At 36.4% G+C, this 14,537-nt stretch overlaps 2 protein-coding genes across 2 annotated transcripts; one reads left to right on the forward strand and one right to left on the reverse strand.

Annotated features, from left to right (window-relative positions):
• nop58 (NOP58 ribonucleoprotein homolog (yeast)) lies at positions 1 to 8,557 on the reverse strand. Its single transcript, XM_079432778.1, has 15 exons — positions 8,024 to 8,557; positions 7,369 to 7,445; positions 5,895 to 5,947; positions 5,503 to 5,627; positions 5,037 to 5,173; positions 4,775 to 4,839; positions 4,542 to 4,676; positions 2,748 to 2,893; positions 2,469 to 2,595; positions 2,084 to 2,382; positions 1,759 to 1,820; positions 1,165 to 1,313; positions 972 to 1,075; positions 712 to 804; positions 1 to 632 (listed from the first exon to the last, which is right to left on the reverse strand). Exons 1-15 carry the CDS (start codon positions 8,066 to 8,068, stop codon positions 579 to 581), a joined length of 1,671 nt encoding a protein of 556 aa, XP_079288904.1. The 5' UTR covers positions 8,069 to 8,557; the 3' UTR covers positions 1 to 578.
• Positions 8,229 to 13,559, forward strand: LOC306879644 (small ubiquitin-related modifier 1-like). Its single transcript, XM_079432779.1, has 5 exons — positions 8,229 to 8,738; positions 9,450 to 9,521; positions 9,622 to 9,699; positions 10,791 to 10,862; positions 12,200 to 13,559. The coding sequence occupies exons 1-5, from the start codon at positions 8,727 to 8,729 to the stop codon at positions 12,266 to 12,268; spliced, it is 303 nt and encodes a 100-aa protein (XP_079288905.1). The 5' UTR covers positions 8,229 to 8,726; the 3' UTR covers positions 12,269 to 13,559.
• The last annotated feature ends 978 nt before the right edge of the window (positions 13,560 to 14,537 follow it).

Raw genomic sequence — 14,537 nt, forward strand, 5'->3', positions numbered from 1 at the left:
GAATCTAAAAACTTTTAATTAAAAAAGGTCCAGCATTGCAGATTTGGGCAAGCAGCACCGTGACTGAAGTTCAACGACCACTATCTTACTAAACTACAAATCAACGGCACACTTTCTATAATGCATTAACCATGAACAAAAACACAAAACAAAAGTCAATGAGCCAACATACTAGAAACATACAGTATTTAATAATCCTGAGACACAAATGACCCAGTCTTACATCAAAAACGTACTCCTCACAGATATTTCTTTTATAATGTGATCCCGTCGTCACTTTAAACTAAATCCATTCACTTATAAAAGACTAACTGTATGATCCAGTACCACTCAACACACAGGAGGAGCATCAAAATATATCAATCTTATGGACTTTTCTCTTGCAATCAAGCAATATGGAGAGAAAATATCCTATAATTAAAATTATTTTTTTAAAGGAATAACAACAGTCCACTGGAACTGTTCATTGTGAGCTGGGCCGGACACAGAAAAAGGATGTGACCATCATATGATGTCCAAAAACTATAAAAAGAGTCACTTTATATACAGCAAAGTTCATGGAAAAGAGTCCAATTCATCTAGTCGTCCTCCTCTTTAACCTTTTTCTTCTTTTTCTTCTTCTTTTCTGTTGTCTGAAAAAAAAAAAAAAAACTGTTTTAGATTTTATAAAATAAAATGGGATACAAACGCGTTTGGCATCATGGTCCTCACCTCTTCTGCTGGACTGACTGCCGCTTCTTCCTCCTCTTCCTTCGGCTCCTCCTTAGCTGCTCGTTTCTTTTCCTTCTTTTTCTTTTTTGTCGTCTATAAAGCATAAATAGTAACATGTAGAAACTGCAAGATGTACTTAACACACATCATGTAAGAGCTTCAATGTAAAACCTGGTCTCTAGATAAGCTGAACTTAAAGAATGATAAAGAATTAAATGCACCATCAACCACAGATTAATTTATCTTTCCACCCCTCTCACCTCCTCTGCTGGGCTGATGGCCATCTCCTCCTCTTCTGGTTTATATTCCTCCTCCGCTTTCTTCTTCTCCTTTTTCTTCTTCTTCTTTGGTGTCTCTGCTTCTCCTGTGATTAATATTTATTTAATGTTCATCTGCATTTAACGTGTCTGCAACACCGGTCAAGTCTCAGCATAATGCTGTATGGAAGTTTACCTTCTGTGGGGGCATCCCTCTTTACTTTCTTAGCTTTAGCCTCCACTGGCTTCTCTTCCTCCTCACCCTCCTCTACCTCTTCAATCTTCCTCTTCTTTGACACGGTGGGGAGTGTTGAGTCACCAGATGGGTCGTATACCTTTACATCACTGGCAGGAAGTAAAAGAATGGATGTAAATCTAACGCTGTCCCAATTCAGGTTTGGCTAGTGATTAAATGTTATAGAAATAATTGCAATGACGTTTTCCTGTATCAGTTACAGATCTTACAGGCAGAAATTCAATAAATAGCATCATTTATAAATATAATTTAATACTTTAATTTAAAAAAAATATAAAATAAGTACTTCTGGGAATTGTAACTTAATTGTTTTTAGCTGTCGTTTCAGGATTTGAATATAAAGTTCAAAAGAACAGAAGAAATAAAATCTTTTGTAACACCATCAATATCTTCAGGGTGACTTTTGGGTATTTTAATGCATCCTTGCTGAATAAAAGTTCATTTATTTCATTAAAAATAAATATTTTATCAGTAGTGTGTCAAAAGTGTTGTTGTGAAGTATGATCTAAACAATTTGGATGAAGAAACACTCACCTCTTGTGTTGATATTTATCAGCCCTTGCCAGAGCTTTGCCTGAACCACTAATTCGTCTGATCTAAGACAGAAAATAAAATTATTTATCAAGGATTTATCATTCTGACTGCAAATACAGACACTCACAGTGTTGCTTTGCTTTGGTATGCTTTCCTATGAAAGAAGTGCTGTATACAACAACTGCATATAAAGAGCCAATAAATCAAGCTCAGAAGAGATAGTGACTTAATGACCCACACTGTATTTTCAGGACTGTGACATGAAGCCATCTTCATCACTGCTTGCGACATAATCAAAAATAAATGGTATACTATATCAACTAACCCCTTTCTCCTCCAGGTAGCGTAATCGTGCTTCCAGCTTGGCTCTGTTTTCCACTCCCATCTCGGCATTGGTATCTTCTCCCAGGGCATCGTAACGGATGGCAAGTGCCGTTTTGGCAGCCAGCATTCTGGAGATTTTACCCTTATTCTTGGCTGTGGTTTGCCCCACCAGAGAGGCGTGATAGATGAGACCATATTTGGGCGTATCCCGATGGGTTTTCAGAGCACGGAACAGAGCTTTCTCTGCCCCGAGAATCTGAATGGTGGACGCAGGGTGTTTGGCCAAGTTCAGCAGAGATCCTGATGAGACAAACAAGTTTTTTCATGTTTAAATCACAAGTTAATTAACATTTCCAATCACAATTCTGTTCTTTTTTCTTTCTCACCTGCATGTGAAATGAGACGGGCTCCCACTAATTCTCCCACCATGACTGTCAGGTTGGGTGCAATCGCCATCATACGATTCTTCAGATAATCATACAGCTGTGAGCGATACTCTGATATTTCGATCACCTAGACGTTAAGGGGGAAAATAAAAAAAATAGAAATACATTAAAGAAGATGCATTTCCTGAAATGATAACTGCTTTCCAATTAACAATGGAACTGATCATGCAAACCAAAAGCTGAAATATCAACTAAACTTAATTTTTATATTCAACACACCTGGTCACACAGGTGCATGATGTTGGCAATGTCCTCCTCGGACACCTCTGTTCCCATGGAGATCTCTGCAGCTAGTTTAACCTCTGCCTCGATCTCTTCTGGTAGAATCTCAGACAAATCCAATGATGCCACATTTGTGCGGTCACCTAGACATTTGAAACAAGAAAAATTAATTTCAACACTACATTTGAAATCTTCAGTTTAGATATTTATATTATTTTTATAGAATTCAAATATTCCTTACACAATTCAATGAATTAAAAAAAAAAAAAACTAAAATGTATCTACCTATTATTTAATCTTATTGTTTATAATGGAATGATTCAGCCAAAAATAAATATCTGCTGCAAGCTGTTTGGACTCTCATTCTGACGGCACCCATTCACTGCAGAGGATCAGTTGGTGAGCAAGTGATGTAATGCTAACTTTCTCCAAATCTATTCTGATGAAGAAACAAACTCATCTGCATCTTGGATGATCTGAGGTAGGGTTGTTCCGATTCCGATACTAGTATAGGAAATTCCACCGATACCACAAAAAATTCCGGCATCGGCGAGTACTTGAACCCATGTACCGATCCGATACCATTTTCTTAAGACCTATAGTTATGCCCGCTAGCTTTGCTTAACGCTGCAGATCGGAAATCAATTCTTCTTCGCTGCTCAGAATGCAAACAGGAAGTTGTGCTGTGTTACCACTATTTAGAGCACCAAAGAAGAAATACAAACATGCTAGCACATTGCCAGTAAATCACTCGCATATGTGACTAAATCTTCACCCAGGGCAACTAAATGATGTCTAATATTTGCCACTGGCTAATAAATTCTCAGATTTTACTTGTTTACTTGTCAGTGTAAGAGTTGGAGGCTTTGTATAAGTTTAGCACAAAGCACTTCAGAGTTTCACTCTCCGTCAAGCGATCTGTGCTATTTTTCAGTTCATCTGAATGGATGCGCAGCGCACGTGTATTTGACATACTGTAAGCTCTAGTGTGAAGCGAACGACTCGCCGTCGCTTTGCTTTTTTGTCACACACGCAGAGAGAGAGAGAGTCTTAAATATAGCGCGTCAATTCTGCATGGTATGCAAACTATATTCTTTGCTGTATTTTCCTGTCAAAATAACGGAGTTCCTTTGGAATTCTTCAGCTTTTAAGAACTGCTGGGTTCTCTGGTAGTAGGCGGACCTAATGCGCAAACGACAATCTCATTGGTTGGCGGCGCTCACCTATTATCGTCCCCGTTTTGATTTCAGCAAATCAGTTCGAGTGAACGCACACAACCTGATTAATATTCATGAATCCAGCAGCTCGTTAATCCTTAGTGCATTTTATATTGTTCTTAGTAGAATTCATAGAATGATTATCTTATCAGTATTATTGATAGTTTTTTTATATTGAATATTTTAAGATCAGTCAGTTCAAGTTTCTTTCAGTTGAAACAGCTCAGATTTACATTTTAGTCTGGGATTAGGTTTAAACCTCGTCTGTGAAACCGGGGGTATATATTATATTTCTTTGTTTACTCGCCAGACTCTGTATCTATCTATATGGTGAAGCACACCATAAAATAAATGTATCAATTCATACAGGGCTAGTAGTACATACAGCTGTATAACCGGATATACACCCAGGTATCGGCAGATACCCTGAGCATTAATTTTTGGTTGATCTAACTTCTCTAAGTTTGTTTTCTGTGATTTTTAGACCTTGCTGTTTTTTTTTTTTCACAAAACAAAAGCATCTAACAGATCTGAACGAGACATCCTCATTAAATGCTTACAAGCATGTACTAACCAATCTTGCGGACACTCTTGCAGTACGCCAGGTTATCAGTGACAATCTTGCCAAGCTCTGGGAAGTGCCAGCCGTACCATTCCCTGCAGCGCATGATGTAGTTATTGAGCTCCTTATCCAGATCATCCAGCAGACCTGCAGGTGGGCGGATGAGTAAGAGAGTAAACAGCTGTTTAAGCCAATTCCCATCTACATATGGGCTCAAGTATGTACAAATAAATAAACATTCTTACAAATGGCTTGAACAATCATGGTGTCCACCTTGTCTGGGCTGAACTTTAGCTTGTATCGTGAAAGACTGAGAGGAAATAAGAAAAAAACAGTTAATCGATGTGCAAAACCATGTGTTGAGATTAACGTGAATATCTGCTCAAAGAGTCTCAGTGGTAGTGACGAATGCTGATTAGTATCCTCAAAGAAATCGGTCAGCAAGAAATAATCATTGACGCGAGAAAACAAATTGAGATTTTTGTTGATTTTTAACTGTAAACTAACCTGTGGGCCAAACCTAAAGACATGGCACTGATCTCTCGGGCAGGAAGACCTGTGATAAGCCCCTCCATCTGGTTTCTGATGCCTCTCATGAGCTCGGCCACAGCAGGGCTGTGCACACAGCTCAGGTTCAGCTTATCCTGCAGGGGGCGAAAAAGAGTCAGCTAAAGGGACTTCCAGTGCACTAACAGCATAGAACTAGTGATAGCCTTCCAATTACCAGCCCTGATGTTTAACCATAACTCTACCACTACCAAACCATACGTCTAAGAGTAAACAAGCTCAGATGAGGTAGTGACAAAAAAGCCTCATGAATTTTCAGCAACATGACGCAAAGGTCATCATCATCACAGCTTGTAGTGTTTCACAAAGCAAATTTCTTTAACACGATTACACATGAAATGCATATAGCAAACTGCACTGGTCTGTACTTGGGTTTTCCCCAACATTTAGAAAACCCACCATTTACCTTAATGACTCCTCCTAGTTTTGCATCAGTGATGGCCAGCTGTTCGTGAGCCTCTTTGGCCACAACTTTCTTGAGAACTTTTTTCAGACTTTTCCCCAATTTCCCCTCCACCATCGCTGTGGCCGCTGATATCGACAGGCAAAAGCAAAGAATTTTGAATCAGTGTGCTTTTTAATATTAACATTGTCTTACATTTTAATAATATATTTAGAAACATATGAATTAAGTGAAATCTGTGGTCTCAGTGGTAGTGACGAATTACTGTTTGGTGACCTCATGCATGAGTCAGAAATACAGAAACATCATAGACACACAGCTGAAGGACAGTCAAGCTGCTTTGCATTTATAAATAAAGCACTAAATGTGTTGATGTTTCAATTCAGCATAGTTACCTGCAAGAGCTTCTGTTGTGTCCTGAAACTTCTCAAAGTGCTTCAGTTTTACACTGGAAAAAAAAATAGACATAGGGTGTTACTGATAATGCACAAATGAGAATAAAATATTAAATATTCAGAGATTATGACACAGTGACGGATTATCAAGATTTAATTTATTTTATTTTTTTTAGTTTTCCCACACATTTCAATCAGGTAAATGTGGTGAGATTCCCAGTTGTTTGACTACCAAGTAAGGATTTCAAAAACATTTAAAATAACATGCGTGTCCAAGAAAATATCTTAATTAAACTAAAATATTCACTACAGATATTTACTTGTTAAAAACTGACTTTTCTACAGGGTTCCTACACATTTTCCATTTCAAAATTCCATACTTTTCCAGACTCAAATTTCCAAACCTCTCGGTAGATTTTCAGGCCATATTTAACATAAATGGTTCATAGAGCATTATGTTTGGTATACAGCACAGTCATCTGTAAATATTTTTTATTTATTTTTTTCATTGATTTTCTCAGTGACAACATACAGAGTCCCTAAAAAAAATAATTTTTTACATGCACAAGAAACTCTTTTGAGTCCTCAAGAAACATGTGCATGGTAATGTTTTGCATGCTTACACATTACAATTTCTAGTTTTATAAAACCTATTTCCTTTGTGCATCACTGCCATCTTACTAGGAATAAAACGAGAGCATGGATGCTCATGAATTAACAGATCTACCTGCTCAAAATGTTGCTTTTCTTATGGTAGTCCCTCTAATTTCAAGGCCTGATGTCTAATTTAACACATCCTCTGTGGCGGCGGAGAAACCATGACATGAAATGGGCTGATGGCATAACATTTGCCAAGTTCAAGGGTCTATAAAAGATTTGGCTTTCATTGGGGCAGTATGCCATATTTCAAGACCTTAGGTAACGCATACTCTGTGGTGGCCAAGAAACCAAACCGCGAAAAGGGCTGATGGCACAACAGGTGTGCATTGTCCTATATACTAAATGTAATGGTTCATTGTGCGCACACAAAAGTCTGTATATTTTTTATTTTTGCAAAGGTCCTTGAGGTTATGTAATACAGTGCTAAGAATATAGTGTGAAGAAACCCAAAATGCTTATAACCTGCATTTTGCATAATAAAAAAAGTGCACCTTGAATTCATTCAGTCATATTTGGCGATCACTAAACAGCTGCCATGAAACCTCACTTCTTGTAAGATAAATTTGCATAAAATTCTTAATTTTCTATTATCAAAAAACTAAATGGCGTCAAAAGTCTGGAAACACAACTTTTTCCATACTTTTCCAAGGAACCCTGTTTCTAGTCATGCAAAACAGCATTTAAGGTTCTCTGGTATTTCCAGGTTTCCCATGAAAGGTAAAGATGTGCATTTCTACCATAAACAAAATGCTTAATTATGGACATTTCTTAAACAAAACAGTACGAAAATTACATTTACAAAAGTACAACTCACACTTTGTTGGCTTTTTCTGGCGTTTCAAACTCCTTCCACAGGCTGTCCACCTGCTGGAGTTTCTGTTCATCCAAGACCTGCACAAAACAAAACGCCGATGATTAAAGTGTACCGTCACAATCCATCTATCTGTCATTTTTTAGATGCCTAAACTCAAACCATACAGTGCTCGACATGAGCGACCATGTGGACCCTTGCACCTTGACATGCCGCTTTAAATTGTAAAGAGCTTCTTTAATAGCTGCGTACCTATGTAAAACAGCATTTCTCGGCTATATCACAGTTTGTGCAACAACTAAACGACATTGTCCACGACTGATGGATTTCAAAATCGTCCTAACGCGAAGAACAGACAGTGAAGAGCTCTCATAAGCAGCCTCAAAGACACAACGTGGCTGTGCTGGGGAGCAGGCCACATAACACACGCCGGCCCAAAACTCACTGACCACACTAAAACAATTCGTTAAGTACGTAGTTGCTAAAAAAATCACGTATATTCACGTAAATACTTCAAAGGTTTAACACGCGACTTCCTGAAAGGCTTTGGTCAGATAGCACTGCTAACTAAGTTATGCTGGCTAGCTAATAGTAAACCCAAATCTATGAATACGTCTGCAAAACATATCACACTTAACAACACAACAAACATGCTTACCTTGAAAATGGCATAGCCAGCGGCAGTTTCAAATAACACTAACATTTTGATTATTTTCTTGCTCTAATAAAGTTCACTGCCGCGCTCCCCACATTGAGAGCCTTCCGCTACAAGGAGTCGCTTTCCACGAGGCGCACATGGGGACAGTATGAGCATGCGCAGTACTACCTATAAAATGTGCGCAAGTGTACTTCTTCTTCTTCTTATATTTTTACGGCGGTTGGCAACCAGCGATGTGCGCATGTGTAGCCTACTATCGTCTAAACTAGAGGAATCTCATGTTGTTTTCGTAGTAACTGTTAACGTACAGATTATCCGCTCTGTGTGTTTATAATGTATATTAATTATTTAAAGTTGAATATCCACAGTCCAACTTAAAAAATGTTGTTTTTAAACAATGTTTGGGTGCTTTTTTTAATCCTTAGTGAATCTTTCGTAAAAATACCGTAAACAGAGATAACATTTCTTGGCTTTGGCACAGTACATGCCTCCCCAAGTTTCACCAAATTATCCAACAATATCCTCAAAGAACGTGGTGAGAAAAACAACAGCGTTGGGTCAACGTCATGGGAAGCCCCGCCCCTTTTCCGATGACGCCAACGGCGCTGTGTTGTGAGCAAAACCTCACATTACTGCACATTACAGTTCGTTATTTAAATCAAGCGATCGTGGTCTTAAGAAGGGCTGTACATTGCGGAATATCATGTCAGACACGGTGAGTTTAAACCTGTTTTATAGCATCGAACTTGTTTGTGAGAGGAAAGGAGAAAGACGGACTTGTAGAAAATGAAAATAAGAGGGCCCATCTTTTAGCCTGTCTGAGTTTTCATGGCTAACAGACTGTGTGGATGGGAAAGTCACGCTGTAGTGTTTTAAACCGTATATTGTCGTTGGTTCCGGGGTTTTGTACATTAGTCCCGTTTACTGTGTTTCTAAACTTGAAAAAAAGGCGAATTTCTGTCTCATATCTTTCACTTAGCCTAGGTGCTAGTTAGCAGCTCTGGGCGCTGAAAGCAAAGTTCAGATTAGCTTGAGCTGATGGACCATGCTGCACATCTGAGCCACTATTTCTGTATTCAGTTTAGATTATATAACTAGGTAAAGTTGTTACATTTTGGCCATGTTAATTTATGTTTGGTGTTATGGTCAGTCCGCGATTTTTTTTTTCTGTAGTGGTATGCTTCCAGTCAAAGCTCCCAAACACAGCTCACTACAGTTTCTCTCACTATAGACTGAAGATGTCATACTGAGCAAACAAACTGCATCAGGCTGAAAAAAAATGAAATCAGATCTATTTTATAATGTAGTATATCCAAGACATGTTTGACTGAATCCACTTCCAGAATAAGTTTTACAGTTATTGCCTTGCATAGGAAACAAAACAACAATCATACAGAATCTAATGGCTCTCGTTTTGTTTTACCAGGAGACCAAGCCCTCAAGTGATGGAGGCGAGAAGAAAGATGGAGAATATATTAAACTGAAAGTGATTGGTCAGGTAAATAGAGATGTTTTCTTGCTCACCGTGTAATTCAGGTTATCAGATCACAATTTGGTCATTCTGACAAAATGTGTGATTTAATAATTGGCTTTTGCAGGACAACAGTGAAATTCACTTCAAAGTGAAGATGACGACACATTTAAAGAAGCTGAAGGAATCCTACAGTCAGAGACAGGTGAGTCATCGTTAGCACACATTTGCTATTTACAATACTGTTCAAACATTTGGGGTCAGTAGGATTTTTCAAATAAGTTGTTTTTTATTTTAAAGCTATCAGCAATCAGTCTTTAGTGTTAATCAATTTAATGTCCCCTTGCTGCAAAAATTAAGTATCAAACATCTTAAAAAAAAAAAAAAAAGGCTGCCTTTGCATTATGGAATTTGGTTTTTAATCATTTCTAGATCTGGATAAGTATCGAACAGTATACAGATAGTTGGGAGCATGCAATCATTTAAATCTGTACTGTACAAACCAATGTGTCAGAAGTGAATATATGCAGGTTTTAGGTTCTTTTCTCATTGTGTAAGTGCATGTTATAAATGTGAGAATATCAGTGAATGTGAAGAACATGTGAGAGACCGTCCTATATACTGAATATGATGTAATATCAATATGGGTGAGGACTTGAATAGAGCGATAATGATGGTAATGTATGTTTTTATGAAATTTATAGTATAGCCAACATTAACATACTGGATAGCAAGCATATCGTGCTGCTATTTTTAAAATAAAATTTTCTGGACGAATGTAATCAGTGACAATATTATTTTGTAACTTATAATTTGAATTTAATATATTAAAACGTATGTTGTCAGTGAAAGTGTAAAAGCATATAAAATATAATCTTGTATTTTAGCATTCCAGTGTTAATAAAAACCTCATACTTGTATGTTTTTGGAGTTAGTTGATTGGCATGATCTACAGTACCTAGCTACAATAATGCAGCAATTATTTGGCAACAGAATAGCATGCATACATATGTTTATACAGTTGGAATTAAAAACATTTATCAGATGTTCAATATAGTCTAAAAAAATAATCTACTGAAAATATGATTTTGGAAAAGTATGAAATTTTGAAAATGTACTAGGAATATATTAATGTGTAGGAATTCTGAGCACTGCAGTAGACATGAAAATATGCTGCAGCTAAATAGTTATTTTGTCAGACATAAATTTAAATATTAGAAATGGGTTATTGATTTTGTTCAGCCACTCAGAGGTGTTTTCGGGTTTTGACATTGTTTGTTTTTGTATTTTATACAGGGTGTACCCATGAACTCTCTAAGGTTTCTTTTTGAGGGACAGAGAATTGCAGACAGCCAGACCCCCAAAGAGGTACAGTACACACTTCCATGATTAAAAGTGCAACAAGTAAAGGGAAGAGAACAAAAATTCCCTTTTACTTTTGATGTCAAAGCCATGCATCCTATCAAACTCTGTGGTATTTTTGCACAAATCATAGGTAGAAGCTAGCCAAATTATGCAGATGCCAACATGGACAGGTGTGTGACATGCACCATCCACCATGTATGTGATATGAAAAAAAGGGTTTCTTTGAAAATCAACTTGGTATTTTGTTGGGCCTGTGTATTTCTTATTATATAATACTAACTAGAATGATACTGTATTAGTATTGACACTTGGTTCATTATCACATGTAAAATCTGGGTACTAAAATGCTAATTTGTTACAAATTTGATACAAAAATGTCTATTTCAGACAAATGTTGAACTTTCTTTTTATCAAATAATCCTAAAAGTGTCAAAGTCAAAAAAAAAGATAATTAACTGATTTTTATACTCGCATGTAAAAGTAGCTCATTTATGTTCTGTAACTGAATAAAAACAAATACAAACTACTTGACAAAATCAACGGTGCTCTTTGAAAATCTAGAAGTAAATATCAAACTGAAAAGATGAATTACTCCAAGGCACTCGTAGTAACAATAAAAAGCCTTTAATTAACTGGGCTAAATCATTAAAATAATTAAAAAGGTAGGTAGATCTATGTGTTTCAGCTTCAAAGCCAGGATACATATCAGTTGTTCAACTGAGTGTTCTTTAACAATTAGAGTCAGCTAGTTAACCAGTGGGAGTGACTTTGATTGTCGTACAAAAAACCCCACAAACTACTATTTTTTTTTTTTTTTTTTTTTTTTCAAATTGTTAAAGAAATAGTTCACCCAAAAATGAAAATGTGCTTAAAATGTACTCACTCCAGATGAGTTTGTTTCTTCATTTGAACAGATTAGGATCACTTGCTCACTAATGGATCTTCTGCAGTGAATGGGTGCCGTCAGAATAAGAGTCCAAACAGCAGCTAAAAACAACACAATAATCCACAAATAATTCCCACAACTCCAGTCCACCAATTAAAATATTAAGTCCCAAAAAACTGTGAGTTTTTAGCAGCTATTTGAACTCCCATTCTGACGGCACCCATTCACTGCATTAGTGAGCAAGTGATGTAATGCAAAATTTCTCCAAATCTATTCAGATTAGAATAATTACTTTATTCACATCCCTTTTTGAGTCACATCAAATTAAAATTTTTGAGTGAACTATTCCCTTAAGTTTGCTACAAGATTACAGCAGCATTTATCAGCTGCTTTAAGCTACGTTTAGCTGTACAGGAGCGTAAAGAATTGACTCTCTCTTTTATCTCTGTTTCAGCTGGGAATGGAAGATGAGGATGTGATCGAGGTGTATCAGGAACAGACCGGTGGCTGTCGGAATGACTAGACCTTTATTTTCATGCTCTTTATTTTTATCTTAATTTTGTATGGATGACATGCATTTCATCTGTTTCCTTTTGCTGTCACCTTAAAGGGAAGCAGAAAAACCATCTGGATCAAATAGATAATCTGTCAGAGCTGCTGTGTTTGAAGCAGCTGGGTGGAACTACAATAGAAAATGTTTTTCTAGCCATATCCCATGTTCACTATTCTCTGTCTGTTAATTTGCTAACTCATCCCTGCATTCTTACACTTTTTTTAAAGGATTCTGGTCATGTTCTGCAATGACACATGTTGTGTTGCGCCCTGAGCTGATTGAGAACGGTCTGTTTATCTGTACAGTACTGCTAAAAGTATGCTGTTAAATCCAATCAACAAATCAAGACGAACTGTGGATGCCTTTGGGCATTGTTCATTTAGTTGGCCATCATTACGTGTTCTGTCAGTCCTTAGCTTTCATTAGACACTTGATAATTTAATTGTTTTTGGCTCATTTTATGCTAGTGAGCACACCTGCCATAATGGAATAGAAACCCTTGGAGTATTTTGCTTTCTGGGATGCTTATTTATGTGCAATTGTTGTCTGATATTAGAAAACTAAAAAAATGTTCCTTCGTTCTTCTTGCATGTGTCTGCAACAACTGTGTACAGTTGTACGGTATATAGGCACTCTATGAATCGCAAGAGGGAGGTCACTGTATTGTGTTTTTGCATGGTTTTGTCAAATTTGTACCCCTTTCTGAATCTGTGTTGTCCACTGCTCTTCTACCTGGTCTTGGATATTTGGCTCCCTTTTAGCCACAATAATGGATTTCACAACCTGAAAATAATGGGTAACTATGTTGTTTGATTAGTACTCAGGGGCGTCATTCACATACACAGAATACATACAGCAACAGTGTCACTGTACTCATGTTCCTTACACTTTTATATATTTTAATTTTCTGCGAGAGGGTAAGGATATTTGGTCCAGATGGTTTTGTGGATCGAGAAGAATTATGACTTTGCTTTTGTCTTGTTTTTTTAAATAAAATGTGTCATAAAACAGTTTGCAGTAACTTGTGTTCTTTCAAATCAAAGGAAATGTTCTCTTATAGTGAATGTTCCATTTATGAACACTAGATGGCAGGAACACTTTTGCAGCAAGACTTTAGATAACAGATTGATAAATACATGTATTCAAAAATCCATAGATATCCTTGTATTAATCTTCACTTTATTTAAAAAAACAAACTAACTCATTTAAAATTAATATCAGTTACAGCATATGGCAATAAACAAATAAGATATAAAATGTCATATAAATTCTCTTTCCCAGCTTTGTAATTTTAAAATCAGACCAATTAAAGGATGGTACCTGTACAAAATTATATATGTAGAAAAAACCATAATCAAACCAAAATAAGTATTATATATAAAAAAAAAATGCTAAAATGTATTAACACTTCCCCTTTATAGTAAAAGCAATATTATGTTGTTTTATGTTAGTTTTTCCAATTCAATGCATTTTTTTGATAGTACAAAAAATATATAATTACATTTTGTCATATTAAAATTCAATTAAATCAAATATATAATTAAATTATTTACAATTACATTAAATAATATATATAATTTAATTACATTATTTACGATTAAATAAAAAAATCTGTAACCTTACAAAGTAAAAATAAGCTTTTTGTCTCCCAACTTGTCATGGTACACACACACAAAAAAAAGAACAGTATTATTAATATTAATCAAAATATGTATATTGTTTCAATTAATTATTATGTTTGTGACTACATTGTGACTGTGTGTGGTTGAAGGTTCTGATTCTGAAAGGAGGAAGAATTTGAGAACCAATGCTTTAATGCGATGTCATTCTCTAAAGCAATTACTTTGAGGATCTCGGTGTCATTATGGGATTGATCCAGTTTGGCTGATGTCGTCATGTATGGATGCATGAAAAACTGTCTGGAACTACTCAACATTGTGATCATTCTATAGTGTTAATTCTACATAACGGATTGAAATTCCTAGACTGCAGCTCTGAAAACATTCGTTTTTTGCTAAAGTAACAATATTATCTGCGATTCAGTGTGTTTCCAATGTCACTTTCAAGGATACAATGTTTGAGGGTCGTGCTCTGCTGCATGTCGGTGTGCTGGGAGAGAAGGCCTTGCTGTGCTGTACAGAAAAATTGTTTATTTTAAGTGTCTGATTCCAGGAAGGGCCAGATATTAAAGCATGAGGAAAAGAGAGTGTGTTTTGTGTGTGTGTTGAAACGGAGGGGT

This window comes from Barbus barbus, assembly GCF_936440315.1.
Source record: "Barbus barbus genome assembly, chromosome: 13".
Classification (NCBI taxonomy): Eukaryota; Metazoa; Chordata; class Actinopteri; order Cypriniformes; family Cyprinidae; genus Barbus; species Barbus barbus.